At 39.1% G+C, this 23,493-nt stretch overlaps 1 protein-coding gene across 3 annotated transcripts in view; it reads left to right on the forward strand.

Annotated features, from left to right (window-relative positions):
• edil3a (EGF like and discoidin domains 3a) overlaps nucleotides 1–23,493 on the forward strand; it is a 130,817-nt gene that overhangs the window by 21,632 nt on the left and 85,692 nt on the right. The window contains exons 2-3 of one of the 3 annotated variants that reach the window (XM_026188922.2): nucleotides 11,890–11,916; nucleotides 21,070–21,198. In XM_026188922.2, coding sequence (XP_026044707.1) covers nucleotides 11,890–11,916; nucleotides 21,070–21,198 — 156 coding nt within the window. Of the gene's footprint in view, nucleotides 1–11,886; nucleotides 11,917–21,069; nucleotides 21,199–23,493 lie in introns of all 3 variants that reach the window. The other 2 variants (XM_026188921.2, XM_080309138.1) reach the window with 2 other exon arrangements.

Genomic DNA, 23,493 nt, shown 5'->3' on the forward strand with positions numbered 1-23,493 from the left:
AACATTGCGTTACACGTGGGCAGGCCTGCTAACTGTTGTTAATATTAATCATAGCCGCTAGCTATTACCTTAATGATAACGTAACTGATGGCTAATGTAGTAATCATATCACTGCTAATAGTTAGATGGCTAACGTTAATGTGTGCGTTGGCTTCTTTAATATTTATGGTAGCTGTTCAATTTCTTGACATTCCTCTTAAAGTGTTGTTCAGTATTGTGAATGCCAGCTACTTCCGTTACTAGTGAGTGACAGAGCTGCGTGCCTGCCTATCTGCAGTAGAGCTATATGTTGTAACAACAGGAGGAAGCGAACACAGCGCTCATCCTGCTGTGAACGAGTATCTAAGCTGATACTCTAATTGTTAGTATTTGAAAACCCTAACATAAGCTTTGCTCTTATGTATCAGTATCACAGTGTGTAACAGTATCAGGTGTGTTGGTAATATACAGGGTGGGCCATTTATATGGATACACCGTAATAAAATGGGAATGGTTGGTGATATTAAAGTCCTGTTTGTGGCACAGTAGTATATGTGAGGGGGCAAACTCCTCAAGATGGGTGGTGACCATGGTGGCCATTTAGAAGTCGGCCATCTTGGATACAACTTTTGTTTTTTCAATAGGAAGTGGGCCATGTGACACATCAAACTTATTGGTAATGTCATAAGAAAAACAATGGTGTGCTTGGTTTCAACGTAACTTTACTCATATATACTAATGTGCCACAAACAGGACTTTAATATCACCACCCATTCCCATGTTATTACGGTGTATCCATATAAATGGCCCACCCTGAATATGCCAGTCATGCTGACTTACAGTGTTGTCTTTTTCCTTGTTTTTTCCCCCACTATTTATGAGCCAAATCTCTGGATGAACAATTCTTCTACCTTCAGAGGCCCTTCAGTTGAATATAAAGCACCACCGCACAAGGGGAAAGCGGTCCTGATGACCTTTAAGTGCCTTTTCCTTCTTCAAAGTCTGTGCCATCAAAAATTCTTTTCCTACAAAATAATTTTTAGGAACTAAACAGCTACTGTGATCCTGGGCGTTGTTTCTCATACTGTCAGTGTCAAGTAGTGAATTTTATATATAACAGATGGCGGCTCTGGTAGGTGTTTGCCTTAAGTACATCCCAAAGCCCATGACAGCAGATTTCTGTGCCACAAATTATACAACTGACACATTTGACAGTTTAGTGTATCATATGAGTGTACAGGCGTTATACAACCTGACTTAAAAAAAAGACATAAAAATAAAATAAAACAAATAACCTCACTGTGTCAGTTCAGCTGTTCTAGAGCTTTTATTATTTTTTTGTGAAAGACAATAGCAGTTAACCTTTAGAGTTCCATCTCAGATAATTGAAGTAAACACAGGTTTCTGATACAAAGGGGTGGAAAATTACCATAAAATTTTAGGAAAGAGCTTCTGCTGCATAATGGGGTTGTGCGCTCTACCACTCAGGGACCTCATTTGCTTTTGTTTATTGGTTGTACAACACCCCGGCAGAATATGCCCTGCATACATAAGAGTGAAAACAGCTTTTTTTAAAAAAAATATTTGACCAATTTATGAGTGGAGATGCAAATCACATCTACCTGAGAACGATGTATAAAAAATGGCCATAGCTACCACGTCACTCACCAGTTTGTGGGTGACACAATAGTGACAATGTCATAGACTCATTATAAAGCCTTGAGATTAGTTTTTTTAATAGTTTTTTTCAATCACAATTTCTGAATAATTTCCTCTTCTGACCTTTAAAATTACAAACATTTACAAAATGGATTTAATATTTTATTCAATATGACCAAAAATGAAATGAATCACTGAACCCAAAAGAATCGCTACTCCTCCTGCTGTATTGTTCAAATGACTTTCAACTTTTATAACTGCGGAGCTGAATTAACTACTATCTCACTGATGTTCTGGTTTATGAAAGGTTTACACCAGTTTACAGCAGAAGAAGAAGAATACCCAGAGGTTACCTGGCCATCTGTTCTTTTATCAGTTAGTTTTGTGATATTAAAGTCTTTGCCAAGGAATCTCAATAAACAGAGTGTTAGTCAGTTAATGATTGTCTTTTTAAGAGTATCAAAAGTTAAAATGCAAATGAATCGTTTTGTTATGGCACTGAAGGGCACTTGCTTGTTTTAGTTTTCTATCTCTTACCTTTCAATCAATCACATTTCATTTGTAAAGGGTTTCAGTAACCAGCATGAGAGTTTTCATTTTATTGATAATTGCCTGTTAGGCTGTCAGATTTTTTTCCTGTTACTGTATTCTTGTGGTAGAATTCAATAAATCATACAGACTAAGTTACCTTCAAGAACATATGTTATTATGTTGACACTTTGTTTTGCACACTGACTCTAAGACTAAGAAACATACCGATTCCATGTCAAAAAAACAGTATGAATCAAACCTTGGATATGTCTGTGCTCTGTATTGACCACATTACAAAAACACTTCTCTGCAGACAGACTCATCCATGGGGTTTTCATTATCTTATGCTTGGAATAGCAATTTGATGCTCTATTTGACTGAGCACCTCTTCCACATGCATTCACATACAGTTTGTCGTATTATTAGTTTCAGGAATTTTACATTTCTTTTTAATTGAATTTTTTCAATCAGTCATACTTTAAAAAAATGAGAATCTGTCTTATATTACGGCTCTGTGTTTGCCCACATCAGTTTCTTAATTCTGAACACAGTATGTACCTTGTGCGTTATTGTGAATATGTTGCCATATGGTTTGAATACTTGCTACAGAAAAAGAAAATCCTTATATTTAAGTCTCCTAAACTTGTGTCTTAAGAGAGACACATAATTGCAGCAGATATATGAATAACATAGCTAAATGCCATTATCATACAGACGCACCAGCTACTTTGCAGGTACACCTTAATAGCACCTGGTTGGATCACCTTTTGCTTTCAGGACAAACTTAATTCTTTGTGGCACAGATTTAGAAAAGTGCTGGAAACATTCCTCAAAGATTCTGGACCATATTGATATGATAGCATCATGTAGCTGTTAAAGATTTGTCAGCTGCACATCTATGATGTGAATCTTCCATCCCAAAGGGGCTCTATTGGATTGAGTTCTGGAGACTTGTGGAGGCCATTTGAGTACAGTGAACTCATTCTCATGTTCCAGAAACCAGTTTGAGATTATTTGAGCTCTGTGAATTGGCATGTTATCCAGCTGGAAGCAGCCATTGGAAGATTGGTACACTGTGATAATAAAGGGAAGGACTTTGTCAGCAATTGGCCCAAAGATTGCCAAGAAAATATCCCCCAGGCCATTACACTACCATCACAGGCCTAAACGAGTGATACAAGGCAGGATGAATCTATGCTTTAATGTTATTAATACCAAATTCTGACCCCCATCATCTGAATGTCACAGCAGAAATTGAGACTCATCAGAGCAGTCTGTGCAAATTGTAGCCTCGTTTTTTCTTCTTCTTAGCTGGCAGGAGTAGGATCCAGTATGGATTTCTGCTGCTGTAGTACATCTGTTTCAAACTTCAGCATGTAGTGCGTTCATGCTTTTCTCCATACATTGGCTGGGGTTATTCGAGTTACTGTTGTCTTACAATAAGCTCTAAGAAGTCTGGCCATTCTCCTCTGACTTCTGGCATTAACAAAGGCAATTTTGCCTAGAGGACTGCCGCTCACTGGGTATTTTCTCTTTTGGACCGTTTTCTGTAAACCCTAGAGAAGGTTCTGTGGGAAATACTCCAACTACCATGCCACATTCAAAGCCACTTAAAAGTGGCTTTCTTTTCCATTCTGCTCAGGTTGAATTTCAGCAGGTCATCCTTTATTTTGATGACTAAAGAAAGCTAAAGTTGCATATTCTTATCACACTGGCATTAAACATCATTGCATTCATTATGGGTCCACTGTACTGGTCTAAGGCTACAAAGCCACAAAGCCACAGGGCAATGGACAGCGACTTGTCCATTGCCCTTTCCACCGTCACTCCACAATGCACAAGAATTGTTAATTCTCATATAGTCTTTATAAAATTTGCACACAAAGATCACCTAACAGATCTTTGCCATTGTCCTGAAGGTCAACTCATACTTAACATTTTATGAGCACTTTTCAGTTTTGACAAGAATCACTACTTCTCCTTGGTTATTGATAACATAGCAAGATTAATTTGTCTTGGATATGACTCTTTGTGAGTTTCTCCAACTTCATTTTTTTGCAATACAGTCAGCAAAACACAACTTTCTTTGTGCACTTGCACATAACAGCCACAATTCACATAACCTCTGAATTTTGATGGATTGTTTATTTAAAAAATAATTTTAAGCCACATGTCCTGTATATCCGTTTAATAAAACAGTGTAAGTATTTCTGTGCTGTATCAGGAAACACAGCTGTACAGCTGAAGTATTTTGCCAGAAACTTTCCAATGAGATTTTTTTTTCATACCTCCTGCCCCATTTTTCACAATATATCTACTCCTGTTTTATTACATAGAGGTTGTAATGGTGCATAAAGCATGCCTAGAAGTCATATGAATTGTTGGGATAAGTGTCTGACATCTTTCTGTAGGGAGGTGCCTTTCTTTTCCATTCTAAACCACATGTCAAAGAGCCCCACATTAAGGGTATACTTTACCCTGCACTCCTGCTCCGCTGACAAAAAAGTAAAATGAGGATGGATGGGTTATTTACTTACAGAGAGATGGTGCTTACCACTCCACTTGATATAAAGGGTTGTGCTACTGCATTCTTCCTTGTCATTAGTTGGAAAACAACTAATGATAAGGAAGTGCCTCAACAATGCCTCCCTAATTATTGTTGGTATTGTGTCTGTGAGTCATTTCACAGTTAGCCACCCACTCCATAGCTGGATGATTTAATGTTAATAAGCACCGTAGTGATGGAACAAACACTTTTAAGGGTGCTCTTATGTGGGAGATAGATGTGCAATGAGCATCTGTTCATGGTTTGTGTGTGTGTGTGTTTGTGTGTGTTTGTGGAGCACAGGGAAAGGTGATATCTTTAGTGCAAATGTAGAACATGTATAAAGGCTGCCATATGTGCTGCAGTGCCACTAACTAAATCCTATTTGCAACAAACCACTTTAGACATTTGTTTCTTTTATTCACTGTGAGAAGAAGTAAAATGATATTTTCACACATAAATACTGATGGTCTTCATGGGAAGCTGTGCTGATATCAGTAAATGTCTTATAAGCGAAACAAAGTCTCAAGCGTTTACACTTTCAGAGTCCAGAGGACTTTTCTAAACATCTTAACCATGCAAAGTGTAAATGATTATTGCCTGTATTGTGTCTCATAGAAATGATACCTTTACCTAGAATCACCATTTGAAGCTGTCTGTGATGATTTATGACATTGCTAGTCTGCATGTGACTAAAAGTGTGACTGTGATAATTACTATTGCTCATTTATGGCTGAAAACACATGGAACCTTTTAAGCTGCAGGTTGAGTCATGCACTAATTAAATGCAGGTCTGTGGCAAATTAAACTGGTTTGTGTGATAATTTTATGGATCTTTTTTTTTTTTAAGCTACTGTATGCTAATTAAGGCTGAGCATATCTCCTACTTACCACCAAATGTTGGGAAGAAGCATGGGAACTCTAACAAAAGTTTTACTGCTTGAGATAACTACAGTAGAGCTACTTGGCACACAGAAACAGGATTTGTCAGCTCCAGCAAGGAGGTGTCTGGGCTGCCATCATTAGCACTGACAGCCGACTGTCATATTTGATGCTACACTGCTAAATGGGAATACGATCCATTACCCGGATCGTTTTTCGACTTTGCCATGGCTTCACTGGCCATGACAGTGAGAGTGATAAGCTTTACAGAGCCTTTATTTTCGACAGAACTCGGGTTTACCTCTTTCTGGTTAACGTTATTGGGTTTTCAGTTGATCAGCCCTAATTAAGCACTAAAAAAGTTTGCAGTAGGTCACACTAGGTATAGCTGAAAGGCAACCTACTGAATCAGATCAAACTTCTCCATTAGCTTGTTATCTCTTAAAAAAACTGGATAGTAATTTGCCTTACTGATGTAAGGGGCATCCACTCAAACACCCGCTGGATATCCTTGTAAAAAACTACCATCAAAATGAGGTTCCTACACAACCTTTCCAGAATACAAAGCACCAGTGAGGGTCAGTGTCAACACAACAGCATAAAACAGTCAGTGGCTCCCACGACTGTGTAATGCACTGCTATCATAATAACAGTGCAATCATTGTGTTAACCCCTTACCCTGACAAATGCAGGTACATCAAAACAATAACGCTGTCTTTAGTATTGAAGTGTTGTAGGGTTATAAGGCTAATGGTAATGGTTAGGAAAAAACACTGAAATACATTAAATATTTCATGCAACCTAGCCCCACTCAAAGTCCAAATGTATTTATCGATTCACATTAAGCCTAACAGACAAATAATTCTCTGTTTCTTTGCTTTTTGTTTTAGACGTTTGCTCAGCAGCAGTTTCTGGAAAATGACTGCTGGTTAACAATGAACCTTAATGGAGAGTGCATCAGTCAGTATGTTACACTTGCTCTGCTGTGTGTTAGAAGACATTCAATTGGGAATTTGGCTGCAGTAAAATTCTCTGTACACAGAGAATAGAAGAAGAATAGAACAATAAATAGATGTAAAGGGCTTACTTGCTGACAAAAAGAAGAGTGCAAAAATGAAGTCACGAGTTCATGGATTTGCTGCTTTGGACGTGCCAGGACTTTAGAAGGCATTATTTACTTTCCATCTTGTGGAACGTGGTGTTAGAAATGCCTTTCATTTTTGGCACAAGTGTAGAACTTTGGGACATTGCAGATGTGACTTTTACTTACATGTTAACATTAAAAAAAGTAAATAAAAATTCAGAATAACACTTTCGCCTTCTGTTATGTGGAACTGGAACAGGGCCAGTTTGTGTTTTAACTTTAAATTTTCTAGTGAACTCAACTAAAGGGGTGAAATTCTTCGTGAATCAGACTGAGTGACTGTGAAGGCCACAGAATGTATTTCACATCATTGTTATAATTCTCAGCCTTCAGTGACCCATGTGCATTATCGCTGAACAGGCTACGTACTGTTGGCATTCTTTTGGTCCACATTGCATAACCCTCAAGGTTTTCATGGATACGTTTATGTGTGTAAAACAAGCTGTAAATACTAAAGGTCACAGCCATTTAACTCTACTAACTAAACTGTACTAGCTGATTTCTGTTGGTCAGTCATTGATTTAAATGCTTCTTGCAAACAAAGTTACTAAATCAAAATGGCTTATCATATTAAGGAATGTGAGTGTACTGTGTACATATTTACCCATCATGGTAAAAAAAATTGGTGAACCCTATTGTTTAATACACTGAACAAAAATATAAACGCAACACTTTTGTTTTTGCTCCCATTCCCCATGGGATGGACGTAGAGACCTAAAATTCATTCCAGATACACAATATAACCATCCCTCCCAAACAGTGGTCACAAATCAGTCCAAATGTGTGGTAGTGGGCACATCTGCTATATTGAGATAATCCATCCCACCTCACAGGTGTGCCACATCAGGATGCTGATCTGACATCATGAGTAGTGCACAGGTGTACCTCAGACTGCCCACAACAAAAGGCCACCCTGGAATGTGCAGTTTTGTCTCACAGCAAAATGCCACAGATGCCACAAGCAATGAGGGAGCGTGCAATTGGCATGCTGACAGCAGGAATGTCAACCAGATCTGTCGCCCGTGCATTGAATGTTCATTTCTCAACCATAAGCCGTCTCCACAGGCGTTTCAGAGAATATGGCAGCACATCCAACCGGCCTCACAACCGCAGACCTCGTGTAACCACACCAGCCCAGGACCTCCACATCCAGCAGGTTCACCTCCAAGATCGTCTGAGACCAGCCACCCAGACAGCTGCTGGAACAATTGGTTTGCACAACCAAACAATTTCTGCACAAACTGTCAGAAACCGTCTCAGGGACGCTCAACTGCATGCCCGTCGTCCTCATCGGGGTCTTGACCTGACTCCAGCTCGTCGCCGTAACAGACTTGTGTGGGCAAATGCTCACATCCGATGGCGTCTGGCACGTTGGAGAGGTGTGCGCTTCACGGATGAATCATGGTTCACATTGTTCAGGGCAGATGGCAGCTGAGAATGTCCCAGTTCTTGCATGGCCAGCATACTCACCGGACATGTCACCCATTGAGCATGTTCGGGATGTGCTTGACCGGCGTATACGACAGCGTGTACCAGTTCCCACGACTATCCAACAACCTCGCACAGCCATTGAAGTGGAGTGGACCAACATTCCACAGGCCACAATTAACAATCTGATAGACTCCATGCGACGATGTGTTGCACTGCATGAGGCAAATGGTGGTCACACCAGATACTGACCGGTTCTGGGTCCCCAGACCCCCAATAGCGCAAAAAACTGCACATTCCAGGGTGGCCTTTTGTTGTGGGCAGTCTGAGGTACACCTGTGCACTACTCATGATGTCAGATCAGCATCCTGATGTGGCACACCTGTGAGGTGGGATGGATTATCTCAATATGGCAGATGTGCCCACTACCACACATTTGGACTGATTTGTGACCACTGTTTGGGAGGGATGGTTATATTGTGTATCTGGAATGAATTTTAGGTCTCTACGTCCATCCCATGGGGAATGGGAGCAGTAACAAAAGTGTTGCGTTTATATTTTTGTTGAGTGTATATAAAGGGGTATCTTCACCCTTATATGAATGTGTATGTACAGTATGCATGTTCTGCATAGTTTTTATGCTTGTTCATCTTGTGCACTTGCTCCTCTATCTCCACTGAACACCTTGAGGTCATATCAATTCAGGAAAGCCTGACTGGTTCCTATTTAGATTATGGATGGTTATTACTGCCTCCTGGCTGTCAGTCAGATTAAACCAATAGAGGCTTATCATCTCATAGAGAGTACCTTCTCCTGGTAAGAAGGAGGGGCCATTTAAATAAGCCATCTCCAGAACCTTCCATGTTCTACAAATTTATTAATGTGGTCTGAAGAAATATCAATGCATCAAGTATTTATTGTACACCAATATGCTTGGTATTGCCCTTGTCTGTCAGTTTACTTTATGGATTTGTCTCAATAATATAGGACTATACCACAAGAATTACACTGTTGCCCATTCCTGTGTTTGCTCCTGCAGTAAACAAATATAATACCAGGTTCAGGGAGGAGAAAGACAAGACAGCGAAAGGAGTGCATGGGAAGGCGAAACACACACTTTCAAAAAGTTAACTGTGTGCATGCAATGTATTTTTGTGTCTTCATATGGGAAGAACTGACAATAAGCCATACTGTAGAATGACCCACGTAATATTTATAGCTTGCTGGCTAGCAGAACAGCTGTGTTTTTACCACTTTTTGATATAGACGAACCAATAGATTTTTAATAGATCCAGCCAATGGAGGGAATACTCTGGTAAGGCTCTAATGACAGCTTTTGACAAGATTTGTTGGATTTGCAGGATTTTATGAATAGAAAATATATCAACATTCAGTTTGTCAGTCATTTTTGAATCAGCATACAGCAATTCTTTGTTTTCTGTTGTAGAGATTTCATGTAATGACTTTGTTTTAACATTTTAGCATAAAATTAGAGGCACTTTCTCAAGAATGTTAGTAACAGTTTTTAAGTTGTGGTTAAGAATGATATTTATTGAAACAATGCCTATCTGGGTAGAATTCATGATAAGAACACAACCATTATGATGCCAATAATTTACTGTTGGCATTAAACATGTCACAATCAGACCTCACATGCATCAAAATGCATACCATCAATTCAGACTCCCTCTCTAAGAGGTTCAGCATTAATGCACAACATCTCTGCTGCTACTGATTTCAGGAAGTCAGCGAATAATCTGACAACAACAAAAGTGACTCCGCCTCGGTTTCCCAGTCAAAACTTTGCACTTTCACCATTTTAGTCTAGCTGAACGTGTAGGTAATCTTTAATACATATTTTTATTGTTTATTTTTTGTCCACAGTTTATCCCGATGCTCACTGCTGTGGGAAATAAGCTATGTGATTCAGCTAACACTGGGTGTTTTGTTATTTTTATGGAGAACACCAACAATTAGAGACATAAATTTTGCCAACCCACTGTACTTTCAATATTTTATGCACTCTTATGATTCACCACTTCAACACTTGGATAAACATAAAACCCATCCTTTTATGCATCTCTGTCTTCTCAGCATGTGTATTTATGTGTGGGTGTGAATAGTTGTCTGCACTCTGAGGCATATGTTGTTGTTTTTTTTGCCTTTATCAAGTGTGCAGTTTTGTGTGTGTGCACATGCGTGTGCACACACACAAAACTGTGTCTGAGGGCTTGCAAGTGTGCGTCTTGACCCTTATGGTGAGGCTGAAGAGAAAACGGGCGCAGAAAGAAAACCACACTAAGTGAACCGTGGAATGCGCTCGGTTTGGGGATTACATTGGCCCGTGCGCATGGTAAAACACAAAGGAGAGCTTCTGCTGCCAGGCAGATGAGAGGTTGAGAAAGTGCTTGGCTTTGACTCTGTGTGGCTTCAGTTGAAGCTTTCTCTCACAGTCAAAGCAGCATTAAAGGCTGTGGTTCACTCTTTAATTGTATCTGTTTATCACATTTATGACTAAGTGAATCATTTTTCCCTTCAGTTTACAGATGCTGCTGCCTTGATTCCAATCGTATATTTCTGTCTAAAGAGTACCACAACTAGTGATGCACTAAATAATTTGCTAGACATTTAGGAGATGTGTTGAATAAAATAAATAAAAAGAAAACTTATTTAAAATCCCCCGAGAGCACTTTATTTGATTTCCACATCCAAAAACACCACAGGGAGCAGAACCTGACAGAGCGCTGATGTTTGGTTTATAAAAAGAATAAAATCTGGTCTCCAAATGGTTCTGTGTGTTGTGGCTGGAAATGAAACAGATTTCTCAGATGGTTTTGTATATATTTGCACCTGTGTGCAATGCAGGCGCTCTATGTCTGCTTTTCTGCTTATGCAGGCTTCACCCTCTCCATATGTTAATGTCTAATTAGTATTCAGTGCTGTGGATGAAAAAAATGCTCATGACATTGAATCATACTTTAATTAAGCAAGAATTGGTAAGCAACATCATTAGCTATTGAGAAATAATAGACACGTATACTTAATATGCTCTGTACAGCAGCAAATCTCAATACATTCAGGCCTCGTTTGTCCATCCATCCATTTCTGGTTACACATTCTGTTCATCCCCAATAATAATGACAATCATATTTATCATCCTTGAATCTGATGCCCTTGGTTGACTGCCTCTGCATCTGTGCCCAACTTTTGGGCACGTCTTTTGGACCAATTTCACACTAATGATGGAGACAGAGGGTTGTGGTAATGCTAGCAGACAGGCCAAATCTAAGCCACAAAGCTGGACTGGGTCTTGGGAGCCAGGGATGCAGATAGTAAGTAAGTATGCCACAGGGGCTAATCCTACATTGGTCCAGAATGATGAACACATATTAGGGAAAGGTAACAGACCAGGACACGTGTATTGATGGGGCATCAGATGTTCCACTGTGCCAGGTTATGTTTCATGGCAGCACTGGAGAGCATGTCTGTTGGCAGGATATTGTACCCTACAGGTAGCAGGTGTGTCTGCCTTCACATACTGTGTGCTCAAGGGAATTACACTTAAATAAAACTTTGCATATGATAGCACAAAATGTAATTATCAATACAGCCGAATCTGTTGCAATACAGCTGCGGCATTAAATACATAGTTGTGATGAAGCTAATAGGAATTTTCTCTCTTCCCTTTCCCCCCTTTTTCTCCTTTGTGTCTCAACAGCAGCAGATGGTGAGGAACCAACTTCAGCAGGTGGGAATTTTTTATGCTTGGTAACGTGATTTCCATTCATTTGTTTTCATGCAAGTGTGTGTGTGTAGAGGGGGAGATAGAGAAATGGAACGAGCCAAGCCTCGTCCTTCCTTCATTACTCCTGAGTCTAATTCCTGCATTGATTCCCTGCTCATGCCGGGCCAGAAACAGTCATGATTACATCATTTAGCATTTCACTTCATAAGGCAGTCCTATTTAAACTTCCTCTAATAGTGTGAATCTGAGAAATGTCTTGTCTTTGTCTAGTACAGAGTTTTGAGATTGAGCTCACAGTCCAATTTGGTCCACTGATTGCTTTTGCATGACTGTTTTTCAGTGGAAATGAAATATGGTGGATACCTGAGCCTTTATCATATTTCTCAGGGTGTTTTTTTTCCTTGTGTGTGAGTGCTGATTTTACAATCCATTTACTTAAAAGCAGCATTAATCCATAGCAATTCCAATATGCTTATTCTAGAGTTAATGCAGTGCATCCATAAATACATGCCATTAGCATCAGTCTTGATGTACATTGTATTCACTCCCTATGGAGTGGACTGAGTGTATTCTTTTTTTGCTGGCTCCAATAGATGCTAAAGTACTTATCTCTGAATTATCATATAGATGTTAAAATCATATTTTTAAGGTAGCATATTTGGTATTCCAAAGTACTGCTTCTGATTATTGAAATAACTAATGTAACAAGAGTTTTATTACAAAAGCAAGACCACAGAGGACAACAGTAAACAAGAACCTGATTTATCTTCATCAGTGATGTAATTAAAATGTCACTTCACATCCTCGGGAAGTACTGCAGCTGAATATATAATTCCTCTTTCGTTGCATCCTCAACATCTACAGTAATTGTCTTTGTCTATGTTTCTTTCATTAATGTTAATCCCTGCTGGTTTGTTGGAGATCAAGTAGGTTAAAAAAAGAATGATTTATTTAGATTAGACATAATACTACAGGAATCAAAGTACTTTGCTGCAGCAATGCAAAGAATGTGACACAATAGACAAACTTCACAGGCGTCTCAAGGGAATATGTAAGTCCAGTGCAGTGACTGCTGTCTACTTTTGCTACTAAAATAGGTTTGCCTGCTGTATAAACTACTTTTTGGCATCAGCATCTTGCTCTTTGCACAAATACCTATTGTAAATCCTTTTTTCCTAAAGCATTTCAAAGCAACTTTTCGTGTATTATACTCACTTCAGATCAGAGCAGCGAGAACACGGCAAGAAAAAATAATTATGGAGTAAGAAAATGAACTGAATTAGGTTTGACTTGTGACCACTGACCTGGAACTGGACCGAGACAGAAAATAGGACAGAGTGATGAGGAAGGCCAAAGTGCTCATGACAAGTTTGAAGAATTTAGCAAATCAGCTGCTATTTCACAGCATTTCATATCCTTACTCTACACAGCTTTCATACTTTGTCTCCATTCATACAAAGGGGGATATTGTTTGCTGTGTTTGGTTATTATGGTTATTTGGCAGTGTATGAATACTGCCAAGTTATCTACACGGCTTCCCTTTAAAGCAGTGAGTTTATTCTATAAAAGTATCGTTTATTAAGCACCTGATGTGTTTTATGAGCAAAACCAATTTCATCAAAAAAACCACACGGACACGGCTGTTCTTTGATCTGCCTCGGTTGGAGGAATTTAAACTTTTAAGGCCTTTTTACTTCCATTACTAATTGCAGGGGCTGCATAAATTAAACTTTAACAAGAAAACTATATATTTTCTGAATTCTGTTCGCCAAACCTTTATTGCACAATCTCAGCGGTTGCAGTATGTGCAGTCAAAATACCATGGATACTACTGAGACCGAAGAAGCATATTTGAGCATATTTAATTGTAAAACTAACATTTGCCAAGTAGAAAGTTGAATATTAGCTCTCCAGTGAACAAGTTAGAGCCAGCCTTTGTCACATTTTCAGAAATGTTATTGGTAGACTGGGAATTTTATTTAACATATATAATTTAGATTTTGCTAATAAACATTGGAGTTTTTAGAAAGTTTCATGTTTTTTTAAGAGACCCCTGCGAGAAAAGGTACGGCTCTGACATTTTCATGGCATTTAGTCTCTGACAAGACAGCCTTCATTTCCGCTTTTCTTTGGATCTTTCTAGAAGGATGGTGGTCTTCAATGTGACCTCTTCTTTTGAGTGACATATTCCAAAGCATTTTTGTTGCTGCGCGAGTCTTACTACTTTTACCTTCAAGTGTATTTGTCTGACATTGTCAAATCCTGATGGGCGGAAATGGCAGAGTGGGAAGGGCACGGGAGAACAAAAGGCCAAAGACTCACTAAAAGCCCAACCGTCCGGCGGCTCACGCTGAGAGCCTCGATGTAATATTGTTTGTGCAGTGCCAGCTTCCATCAGTTGAAATGCAGGATGGATGCAGTGACCATGAGCCCATGAGCCAGTAAAGTCATCATACAAAAAGGCTAGGTTAAAATACATTTGACGCAATTAGGGCATATCAGATGTCTCAGCAAAGTAGCAGGGTGCAGCTTCTGAGCTGAAGAGCTTAAATGTAAATTTCATACTCTTGAGGCAGGTAAAATGTGTGCGTGTGTGTGCATGTGTGTGTGTTTTCTTTAAAGATATTATGAAAGCCTAACCGTGTGGTTGAATCCTGGCTTGTCATTGTTAACTGGGAACTGTTTAAGATGGCAAAATTGGAACTAAAATTCAGAGTTGACAGTCACACAGGCATTTCAGTTTTGTTATTTAAATGTCTACCAAATTTCACTTTTTTAATAGCAGTTGCTGATCTAAGCAGGGTAAGGGCTGCTCGGTGTTGCTGTCAAAAACATCAGGAGTTGCGTACTAATATGTGTGGTGCCAGATTAAAAGCATTTCCTCCCATGTTGCTGCACAGTAACTTTTTCCCTGGGATCAGCAGAAATATGTCACATGGAGACAATACTTTGCCCGACCTGCTCATAACCCTAAACAATGCATGTAACCCAACAAGCAGTAGGAAGATATGGTAAATGGACTGATTCTTATACATCTACTCTCCTGGAGTACTCAAAGCACTGCATACAACATGCCTCATTCACCCCCACTCATACCAGCACTTCTAGACTCAAGTGCAACTAATAAACATTCACACACGTTCACACTCCGATGAACGCATCGGAAGGCAATTTGGGGTTAGTATCTTGCCCAAGGATATTTGGCATGCAGACTGGGGGAGCCAGGAATTGAACCACCAACCTTCCAATCAGTAGCTGATCTGCTCTGCCACCTGAGCCATAGTCACCCCTTCCTAGAAGATATCTTTCCTTTATCTTGGATTTAATTTTCTTTGAAAAAGCTTTAATATATTATTCAGATTGTACATGTTGTTCTCTTTGAGTCTAGAAAAAAACATAATGAGGAAGGGGCTGGGTTCATTCATGTCCATATAAATTCAACTGACTATTAATACCTCAAGCTTTGCAGCTCATCTGTGCTTTCTAAAAATTGACTGCTACCATTATTATTAGCTGTGTCACTTCTTTCAGGCTAAGCAGAGTATGTGCAAAGCATGAAATACTGTCTCCCAAATGCCTGAATTCTTATACATTTGGGGGTGAGCTAATGCTTGTGACAGCAACTGTGACAGAGCACATACGTAGCCTTAAGCCTGAAAATGTCAAATCTCTGTGATTGATCTGCAAGGAAACAAAGGATGCTTTCCTGTGTTTAACCACTGGTCAGGATTTCACAGCTGATTGATTGGCCTCTCTTTGCAGTCAGAAAGGAAATCACAATGCCCATGCTGGACACAACACAGGCTTGCATCAATCACTATGCAAGTCTTGGTTTGTACAGCAGGGCAGCAGCTAACATTTAAATTCCCAAGAAAGCTCCCAGTGTTTCCTCCTTGCATTACCCGCAGTGTTAGGATAGTTACTATTAATCTGTAAAGATTTATTATTGTGCTAAAAATACAGTGAGTAATGCAATTATAACAAATTCATCTTAAGGTGTAATTCCTCCTATTTGAATGTCATCACTGCTGCTGAACAAGCTTTACTTTCTTTTTTTTTCTTTTTTTTTTTTTGTGTCCCGTTTGGATCTTTAGCCATCAGAATTGTTGTCTTAAGGCCAAGAAAGATGCCAAGCGGATTTATTTTACCAAGTGGATCATCATGGCCTTGCCATATTGGTCCATTTGATTGACCTTTATTATAATTATGAATTTATTTTATTTTCAGTTGCTACAAACGGGACAGACATGACTGGGGGATAGGACAGGGAGAAAGAATGAAAGAAAGAGAGGGAGAGAAAGAAAACCAAAGGGGAGAAGAGACGGTGAGAAGGGGGGGAAGAAAGAAAAAAACAAACAAACAAAAAAAACAAAACACCTGGGTCACCTGTATGGAGAAAAAAAACAGAAGAGAAAGCAAACAACAAAGAGCAACATAATAAAAAAAACGGCACCATCACAATAAACTAGCTAGCAGTAGATATCAGTAGATACTAAATAATAAACGATATTGTGCAGCACGCAAGATAGACAGCGCACAATGTGCTTTGAGGCAGCAGCCAAGAAAGGTGTAGTCCGCGTCTGTGAATACCCGTGTGTACATTAGATTACACACAGGTGCACTCTATTTAATCATTAGCACTCATCAGGCAATGTCTATGGGCAACTGACTGCACTCAGAGCAAAGGGGGCTGAATAATTAAGCACACCCCACTTTTCAGTTATTTATTTGTAAAAAATGTTTGGAATCATGTATGATTTTCGTTCCACTTCTCACGTGTACACCACTTTGTATTGGTCTTTCACGTGGAATTCCAATAAAATTGATTCATGTTTGTGGCTGTTTGTGGATGTGACAATGTGGAAAAGTTTAAGGGGGCCGAATACTTTTGCAAGCCACTGTAGTAGAAGCATTAGCAGCTAATACTTTCCAGCAATCAGCAACACACAACTTAAATGGTACATGGTGTGTGTTTGTGTGAAGAAAACACAATTTAATGGCACACCATGTTTACTCCCTCGCCTTTCCTTGGAAAGTTGCTTCTTTTCTCTAAGTAGTGTTTGGTTTTTCCTCTCTGTTGCTTCCATCATGGCTCCCAGTACTTAATCCTTTCTAGAAATGGGCAGCTGTTGGAGTGAATAAGGGATTTCTTTCTTTTTTTGTTTATAGCATTAAAAAACACTTCTTTCTTAATGAAAATCATCATCCTCTTAGTTGAAAAGTTTGGAGACTATAAACTAACTTATTTCTTTTTTTAAAAATGTTTTTGTAACTATTATTTTCCCAAGAAATTAGAAACGGAACGCGGTTTTGTTTTGGTTCATGTTTTTTGTAAGTTTCTGAAAAATTGTGTCAGTCTCAGCCCACCGAGGGCACGAAAGTAGCTGTTGCAATTTTCATGTGGTGTTTTCCACTGGCGAGACAATTTGCTCTCTCTCAGATGAACAGTTTTTGATATTATATGCTAAGTGGATGTCAGATTTTTGTATGTGTGCTAATGTGATGTGGCATTTGATCCTGACTCATAACAGTTCTGCAGTTCCTCAGTTTTTGGCTTATTTTGAACTCATACCATACAAAAGTTTGCTTAATTTCCGGCACACTGGGGCGTTTTTTTTTTCTTCCTGTTTTTCTTTTTTTTTTGACAGAAATTATGAAATCAAATGTAGATGTCATACTGAACACTCTTTGTATCTCTCTAACACACTAACTGAGAAACCATTCCCTCCCTCTTTTCTCTCTCACTACCTCCTTTTGTCCCCACTTTTTCTGTTTTATGCACTTGCCATTAGGGATGCTGTCAGTACAGCATGGTGCGACTACAGATCATTACATCAAAAGAGCCCTGAAACCTGTCAACCCCCTTTCTCACAGTGAGCAGGTCCTCTGTGAAAGCTATTATACAAGCCTCTGTTCAACTGATTATCCACCACTCTGATTATTACTAATACAGGTCCAGGATTTGAAATAGTATGACTTCGATAGGATTACCTCATTTGAAATTCACACCTAGAGGCCTACTAATTCCAGTGAGAGAACAATAATAGGGTCGGTAGTGATTTTGTATTTATTTGTTTATTTACTTCATTTTTTTTCCTATTCTTTTTATGGGTTGGGGCTAGTGTGAAATGGTTGCCCCGTTGATATAGTAAACAATTTAAGGCTGCAGCTTTTTACTTGACGTTGTCAAATGTTGTGCTCATGGCTGCTAATTTGTCAAACTGACTTAAGAGGGCATGAGATTCTCACCCTTGAGACTTCTTCTTGTTTCCCATCGCTTAAAATGAAATAAGAGACCTGTCAAAGCACAGTTTCCCTGTCAACTCTAAGATATGACTGTAAAATGACTGGAATAGAAATTGCATCACAAGATAGGAAACTTACAAGGGCATGCTGATGAAAAGAATTCGGATTTGCTAGTTCTTTTCTCAGCAGGCTTTTTGAAACTTTAGAGTCATGTTAGATATCATTACTAAATGCAGATTGTGCAGTCAGTTCATGCTGTTGGCAATGTGGTAGCTCTTGTTTATAGATTAAAAAGCATGAAAGATAAATAGATTCAAAAAAATAAATACTGTACTAAAATTAGCCCATTTTTATGGGTCCCTTACAAAGCTCAGTTGCTGCTCCATTATATAAATATCAATTAACTGGTTCACAGGTAACATGGTCGTATTATAATATACTACATTTGAATTTTTCTGGATATAAATTAAATCAAAATCATGCTTTTATAAGCTGCTTTAGTTGCGCAAATGCTAAACATGGGTCCTTTAAGCCCTTTGGTAGCTGGTTGATTGGCAACATGACAATGTCATGATATAGATAAGAACCTTCATTGGCTAAAGATGTCTCCCGTATTTGGTTGCTGTACTTGTGATCCTGTAGGAGGAGTTTGCGGACAGGCAAACAATGATTTTGTGGTTTATAATAAGATTTAATCTAAACATTACATTTTACAATAAATGATCAATTGACATGTACCTAGCTAGCACCCAGATGCCTGGGTGTAGGCGTGGGTGACGAGGGTTGACATGCAGCAAGGAGTCTGGGGTGGATGCAAGCCTGGGCGACCACTGTAAGAATTCAGCCTAAGTGCACGGTGCGCACACATCACTAGGTGAGCAACGAACACGCCCCATCAATCTGCAAAGTTTTGACAGACTCAGTGCAGTTGTACAACTCAATGTATAAAAGATTAGACAGATATTGGCAGGTTTTTGAGTTATGAAACCTACAAGCTTGCATCTAGGCGTCATCATTAACATTTTGCCTCATTCTGCAGGCTAGTTCATGAAAGATTTTGAATGTCACAGTTTTGTGGGCATTGGCAGTTAATTAATTCATTGCTGTATCATACACAGCAGGTTTTGTTATAATAATTTTTATTCATAACCTTAGTTATCATTATGGGTTGCAAAGAGGTACCATAACGAGAACAAAAACAAAAAGAAGAAAGAAAAAACAGCAACAAACATGGAAAGAATCATGCTCCAACAGAGTTATTAATCATTACCGGCGTAACTTTGAGGCGTTTTCTTTTTTTTCTTTTTTTTTTTTTGCTTGTTTTATTGAAATTCATTCTATTGTTTGCTTAAATCCCAAAGCATGAATTCTGTAGTGGCGAAGCTTCCCAGTGTTCTGTGCACCCAAATATTGATGAGAAAACAATGGTAATGATGAATGGGGTTTTGTTTACACAGCATGAATACATGTGATTTGTGGCTATGAATATGAATTCCCTTGCAAATTAGTGTTTGGCTCATAGGAGCCTTTTGTGTTCTGAGCAGCACTGACCCTCACACAGGGTACAGCATAAGCGTTTGATTTTCTGTAGGAATGCTGAACTGCGGTTATCTGTGCACAACATGGGGTAACTTCAACCAAATGGACAGATTTTATTGGTGGAGGTCATTTGCACAGCACTGAAAGCAATAAAAACATCCACTGAAGCAAACTATGCAGAAAACAGTATGTTCCAATACAAATGAAGTGACTTAAAGGATTGCCTCAGTTTATTAGTAGAGTAAATTTGCTACAATTTTCTGAAATTCAAACAATGTTTCTGTCTTTTGGTAATGCTTTTGTGTCACAAAAGTACTTTGGAACACCAAAGGGCAACAAGTATCTCAATAAAAAAGCCATTGCAGTCATTGGAGTTAACAATTTAATGTACATTGGAGCAAAATAAGAACATCATGTGACCTTTTTAAAATGTTTTTTGCACCAATATATTTATAACTATTAAAGACAGTGCGTTTGTGCTGGCCATTCTGCTGCACATTCACAACTTTAGACTATACCTTATATTGTTCAAACCCTCAGAGGTTGGCTAGCCTGCCCCTAGTATTCAGGACAGCAGCAGTACTTTCACAGTGGCAATCACTTGAGCAATCACTTCTTCAGAGACTATTATTTTGCTCTGTGAAGTACAAATTCAGTACAGTATTAATAACGATTCTCCATTTTGGGGGACGCATGAACAGAAACTCTTAAAACTGGTGAATTGTTCACAACAATGGCCACTTTTCATTAATTCAAAATAATAATAATCTTGTTTCAAATTTAAGTAACTGCTTAGTCAAAACTCGACTTATTTGTGTGAGGATCTGTGTGTGTACGTATGCGTGGGTGACGCCGTGGGTACATTTCAGTGCATAGATGGTGGTGCTCCATTTTACCTTGCAGCTAGTCTGTGCTTTTCGCTTAGCACTGTGAGAATGAAGTGTTGCCTTCCTGGAGGGGACACATTCAGTGATTTCTAGACGGTGCCTTGGGCCGCCCTCTAGACAACAGACACCAGCAGCAGTCACTGAAAGACAGACTCTCCCGACACTCCTTTCATCCTCAGTTTCTCCTGTCAAGCAGTTTTACTTAAACACCACCTCACGATGTCTCCCAGAATACCTTATGTATTAAAACTTTGTGTGTTATTGTGTGCTATTAAAAACTGTAGATGTGTTTAATGGGACACCCATTGTTTAGTTTATTAGACTACTGGCTGGATAATGATGTCTAAGTACACTTTTGTATCATATACCAAAATTATTGTGGAATATTATCTGCTGCAATTTGCTCTTGTGTGTACAGTTAAAAAAAATTTTTTTAAAAGCCACCCCCATCATCGGTGTCTGTATTCTTCTTTTTTCTGTGCAGGTCCTTGCCATCCAAACCCTTGCCACAACAGAGGAACGTGTGAGATCAGTGAGACCTACAGGGGTGATACCTTCATTGGTTATGTGTGCAAGTGTCTACCAGGTTTCAGCGGAGTTCACTGCCAACACAGTAAGTTGGACCAGCCTCTTCCCTATCCCTTATTTAAAGTGTCTCGAACGATTACGGAACTTAATATAAAGTCAAAAGGTTTGCAAGGCCTCTGTGTCTCTTTTATGGCATTACCAGGAAGAATGATTGGTCTGTTTGATCATAACGATTTTCTAACAGGAGTCAAATAATAACCTTGAGCAGTGAACAGATGTTGAAAAGCTGACAAAAAGTAAATTCCTGGTGAAAGGACGAGTTCAGCAAAATGATAGTGAGTTCAGGAGAGAAAGGAAGCGCTGAGCTTGCTTCCTTTTGTTGAGCATGCTCTTAATAAAGGTTGGTGTCAGAGGGTTTGTGCTGCCTGTGAGATAACTCTCGACAGTATGTTAGACTGGGAACACTGTTCTCATCCCATGCACAATTTATGCTGTCTTAGGAACTGACCTTTTGAACTCTTAAACTAGCACCTGGAATATGGGGACAAGGATAATTAATGACTGCAATCATGGGGTACAAGCACATTTGGGTGTGACCAACACTATCGAGCCTTAAACTATTATTGAGACCGAGCAAGTCAGATATATAATTATTTTTCTTTGAACAGCAACATGCATCAATTCACGTTTCAAAGCTTCATTCAGCTATTGTTTAGATCCAATATCTGTTCTGAAAGAATGAGTCTGTTTCGCTTTAAGTATTCTTGGTAGTCTCAGCAGTTTTTGCAGTCAATGTAATAACAAAAATGTTAATAATACTTGTAGCTGCTCTTACAAAAAATAGTCTGTTATTAAATAGGACCGCTAAAGCTGAGCAAATTAGACTATTTATTTGAAAATGAAAAGTCATACATAACAAATGTGAGGTAGCATGGTGGTGTGTTGGTTAGCACCGTTGCCTCACAGCAAGAAGGTCCTGAGTTTAAAGCAAATGGCCAGCTAAGGCCCTTCTGTGAAGCGTTAGGATGTTTTGTTTATGTTTGTTCCTAGTTAACCTTGGAGGACAGAACCCACAAAGAATAAACTAAAAACCTAGAAAAATAAATTGTGTTAAACTAAATAAAAACAGAACTAAAACTAAATACTTTCAAACAATAAAACTAGTGGCCACGGGTGCTACCCCTCAGCCTCCTAGTAGATGTGCCTATTGTATTAGTTAGAAAGGTAATTTTCAGAAACATTGACCTCTGACCTTGAACTCAGTCACTCTGACTGAGTTGTCTGACATTTTTAGGAGATGCACCAATCGTATCAATTTTTTAAAAATCCCAAGTGACGTCCTTCTTGCGTTATCGCACTCACAAGATTTTCAGAAAACCTTACCTCTTGTCCCTGAGTCTGAGGTCACTGAGATTTTCCCACATTTGAGATGTTTTTGTAGATGCACAGTTGTGTCAATTTGAAACTCTTTCACTCACTTCATTCTCGAGTTATCCCATTTCAGTGTCCACAGTGCGCGCCCACCTGCCCCTCAGGCAGGGTGACAATACCCCATCGGCTTTTTATACCTGAGGGGTACAAACGAATTAGTACAACTAAATGTGCGTTAGGCTGATTGATGATTCTAAACTTGCTGTATCTGTGAATGTCTTTCTGTCTCTCTGTTAGCCGTCAGTAGGTTGACAGCCTGTCTACCATGTACCCCAACTATTGTCCTATAGCAGCTGGGATTAGCACCAGCACAATTGTGACCCTAAATTGTATAAGCAAAAGAAAATAAATTGATGGACATAATAATTGTATCAGCAGACAATTAATGCAGACCTTTACATTTTCACTTTTCGACTGACTCCCGTGATTTAGACGTAGCATATAGCTTTCTCTGTGTGTGCCAAAATCTTGCTAAATCCCGCAGTATGATATATAGGCCAAGTTCTGTGGCTTTCCTGCCTCTGCGTGTGCTTGGCTGAGCATTGTATTAGCCTGCATAACACAGTTGTCCTTCACTGCCGGTGTGCTTGTAAGTAATGGCTTTAATGTATCATGGTGCAAACCGTGTGGCATGATGGCTCCTTCTTAGTTTGTAAGAGAGAGGATTTGTAGAGAGAGAGAGAGAGAGCGAGAGAGCATGGTGAGATGTTAACCAACGCCTAACAAAAAATGTGCGCCAAGGTTAAAAAAGACAGAAATGTGGGGTTTTTTAACTCATAAAAGAAATAGTTTTTTATGCTGCACTGGTCAGTGTCAGGCATAAAACAGAAAAGGAAATAGAAGGAGTCAGTAGATCAATGTTATGTCATCGAGTTTGTCTCCAGCCTGAACTGTGAGCAATTGGCTATCATTCATGTCATAATTCAGTTATTGTTTCCTATTATGCCCT

This window comes from Astatotilapia calliptera, chromosome 12 (genome assembly GCF_964374335.1).
Source record: "Astatotilapia calliptera chromosome 12, fAstCal68.1, whole genome shotgun sequence".
Classification (NCBI taxonomy): domain Eukaryota; kingdom Metazoa; phylum Chordata; class Actinopteri; order Cichliformes; family Cichlidae; genus Astatotilapia; species Astatotilapia calliptera.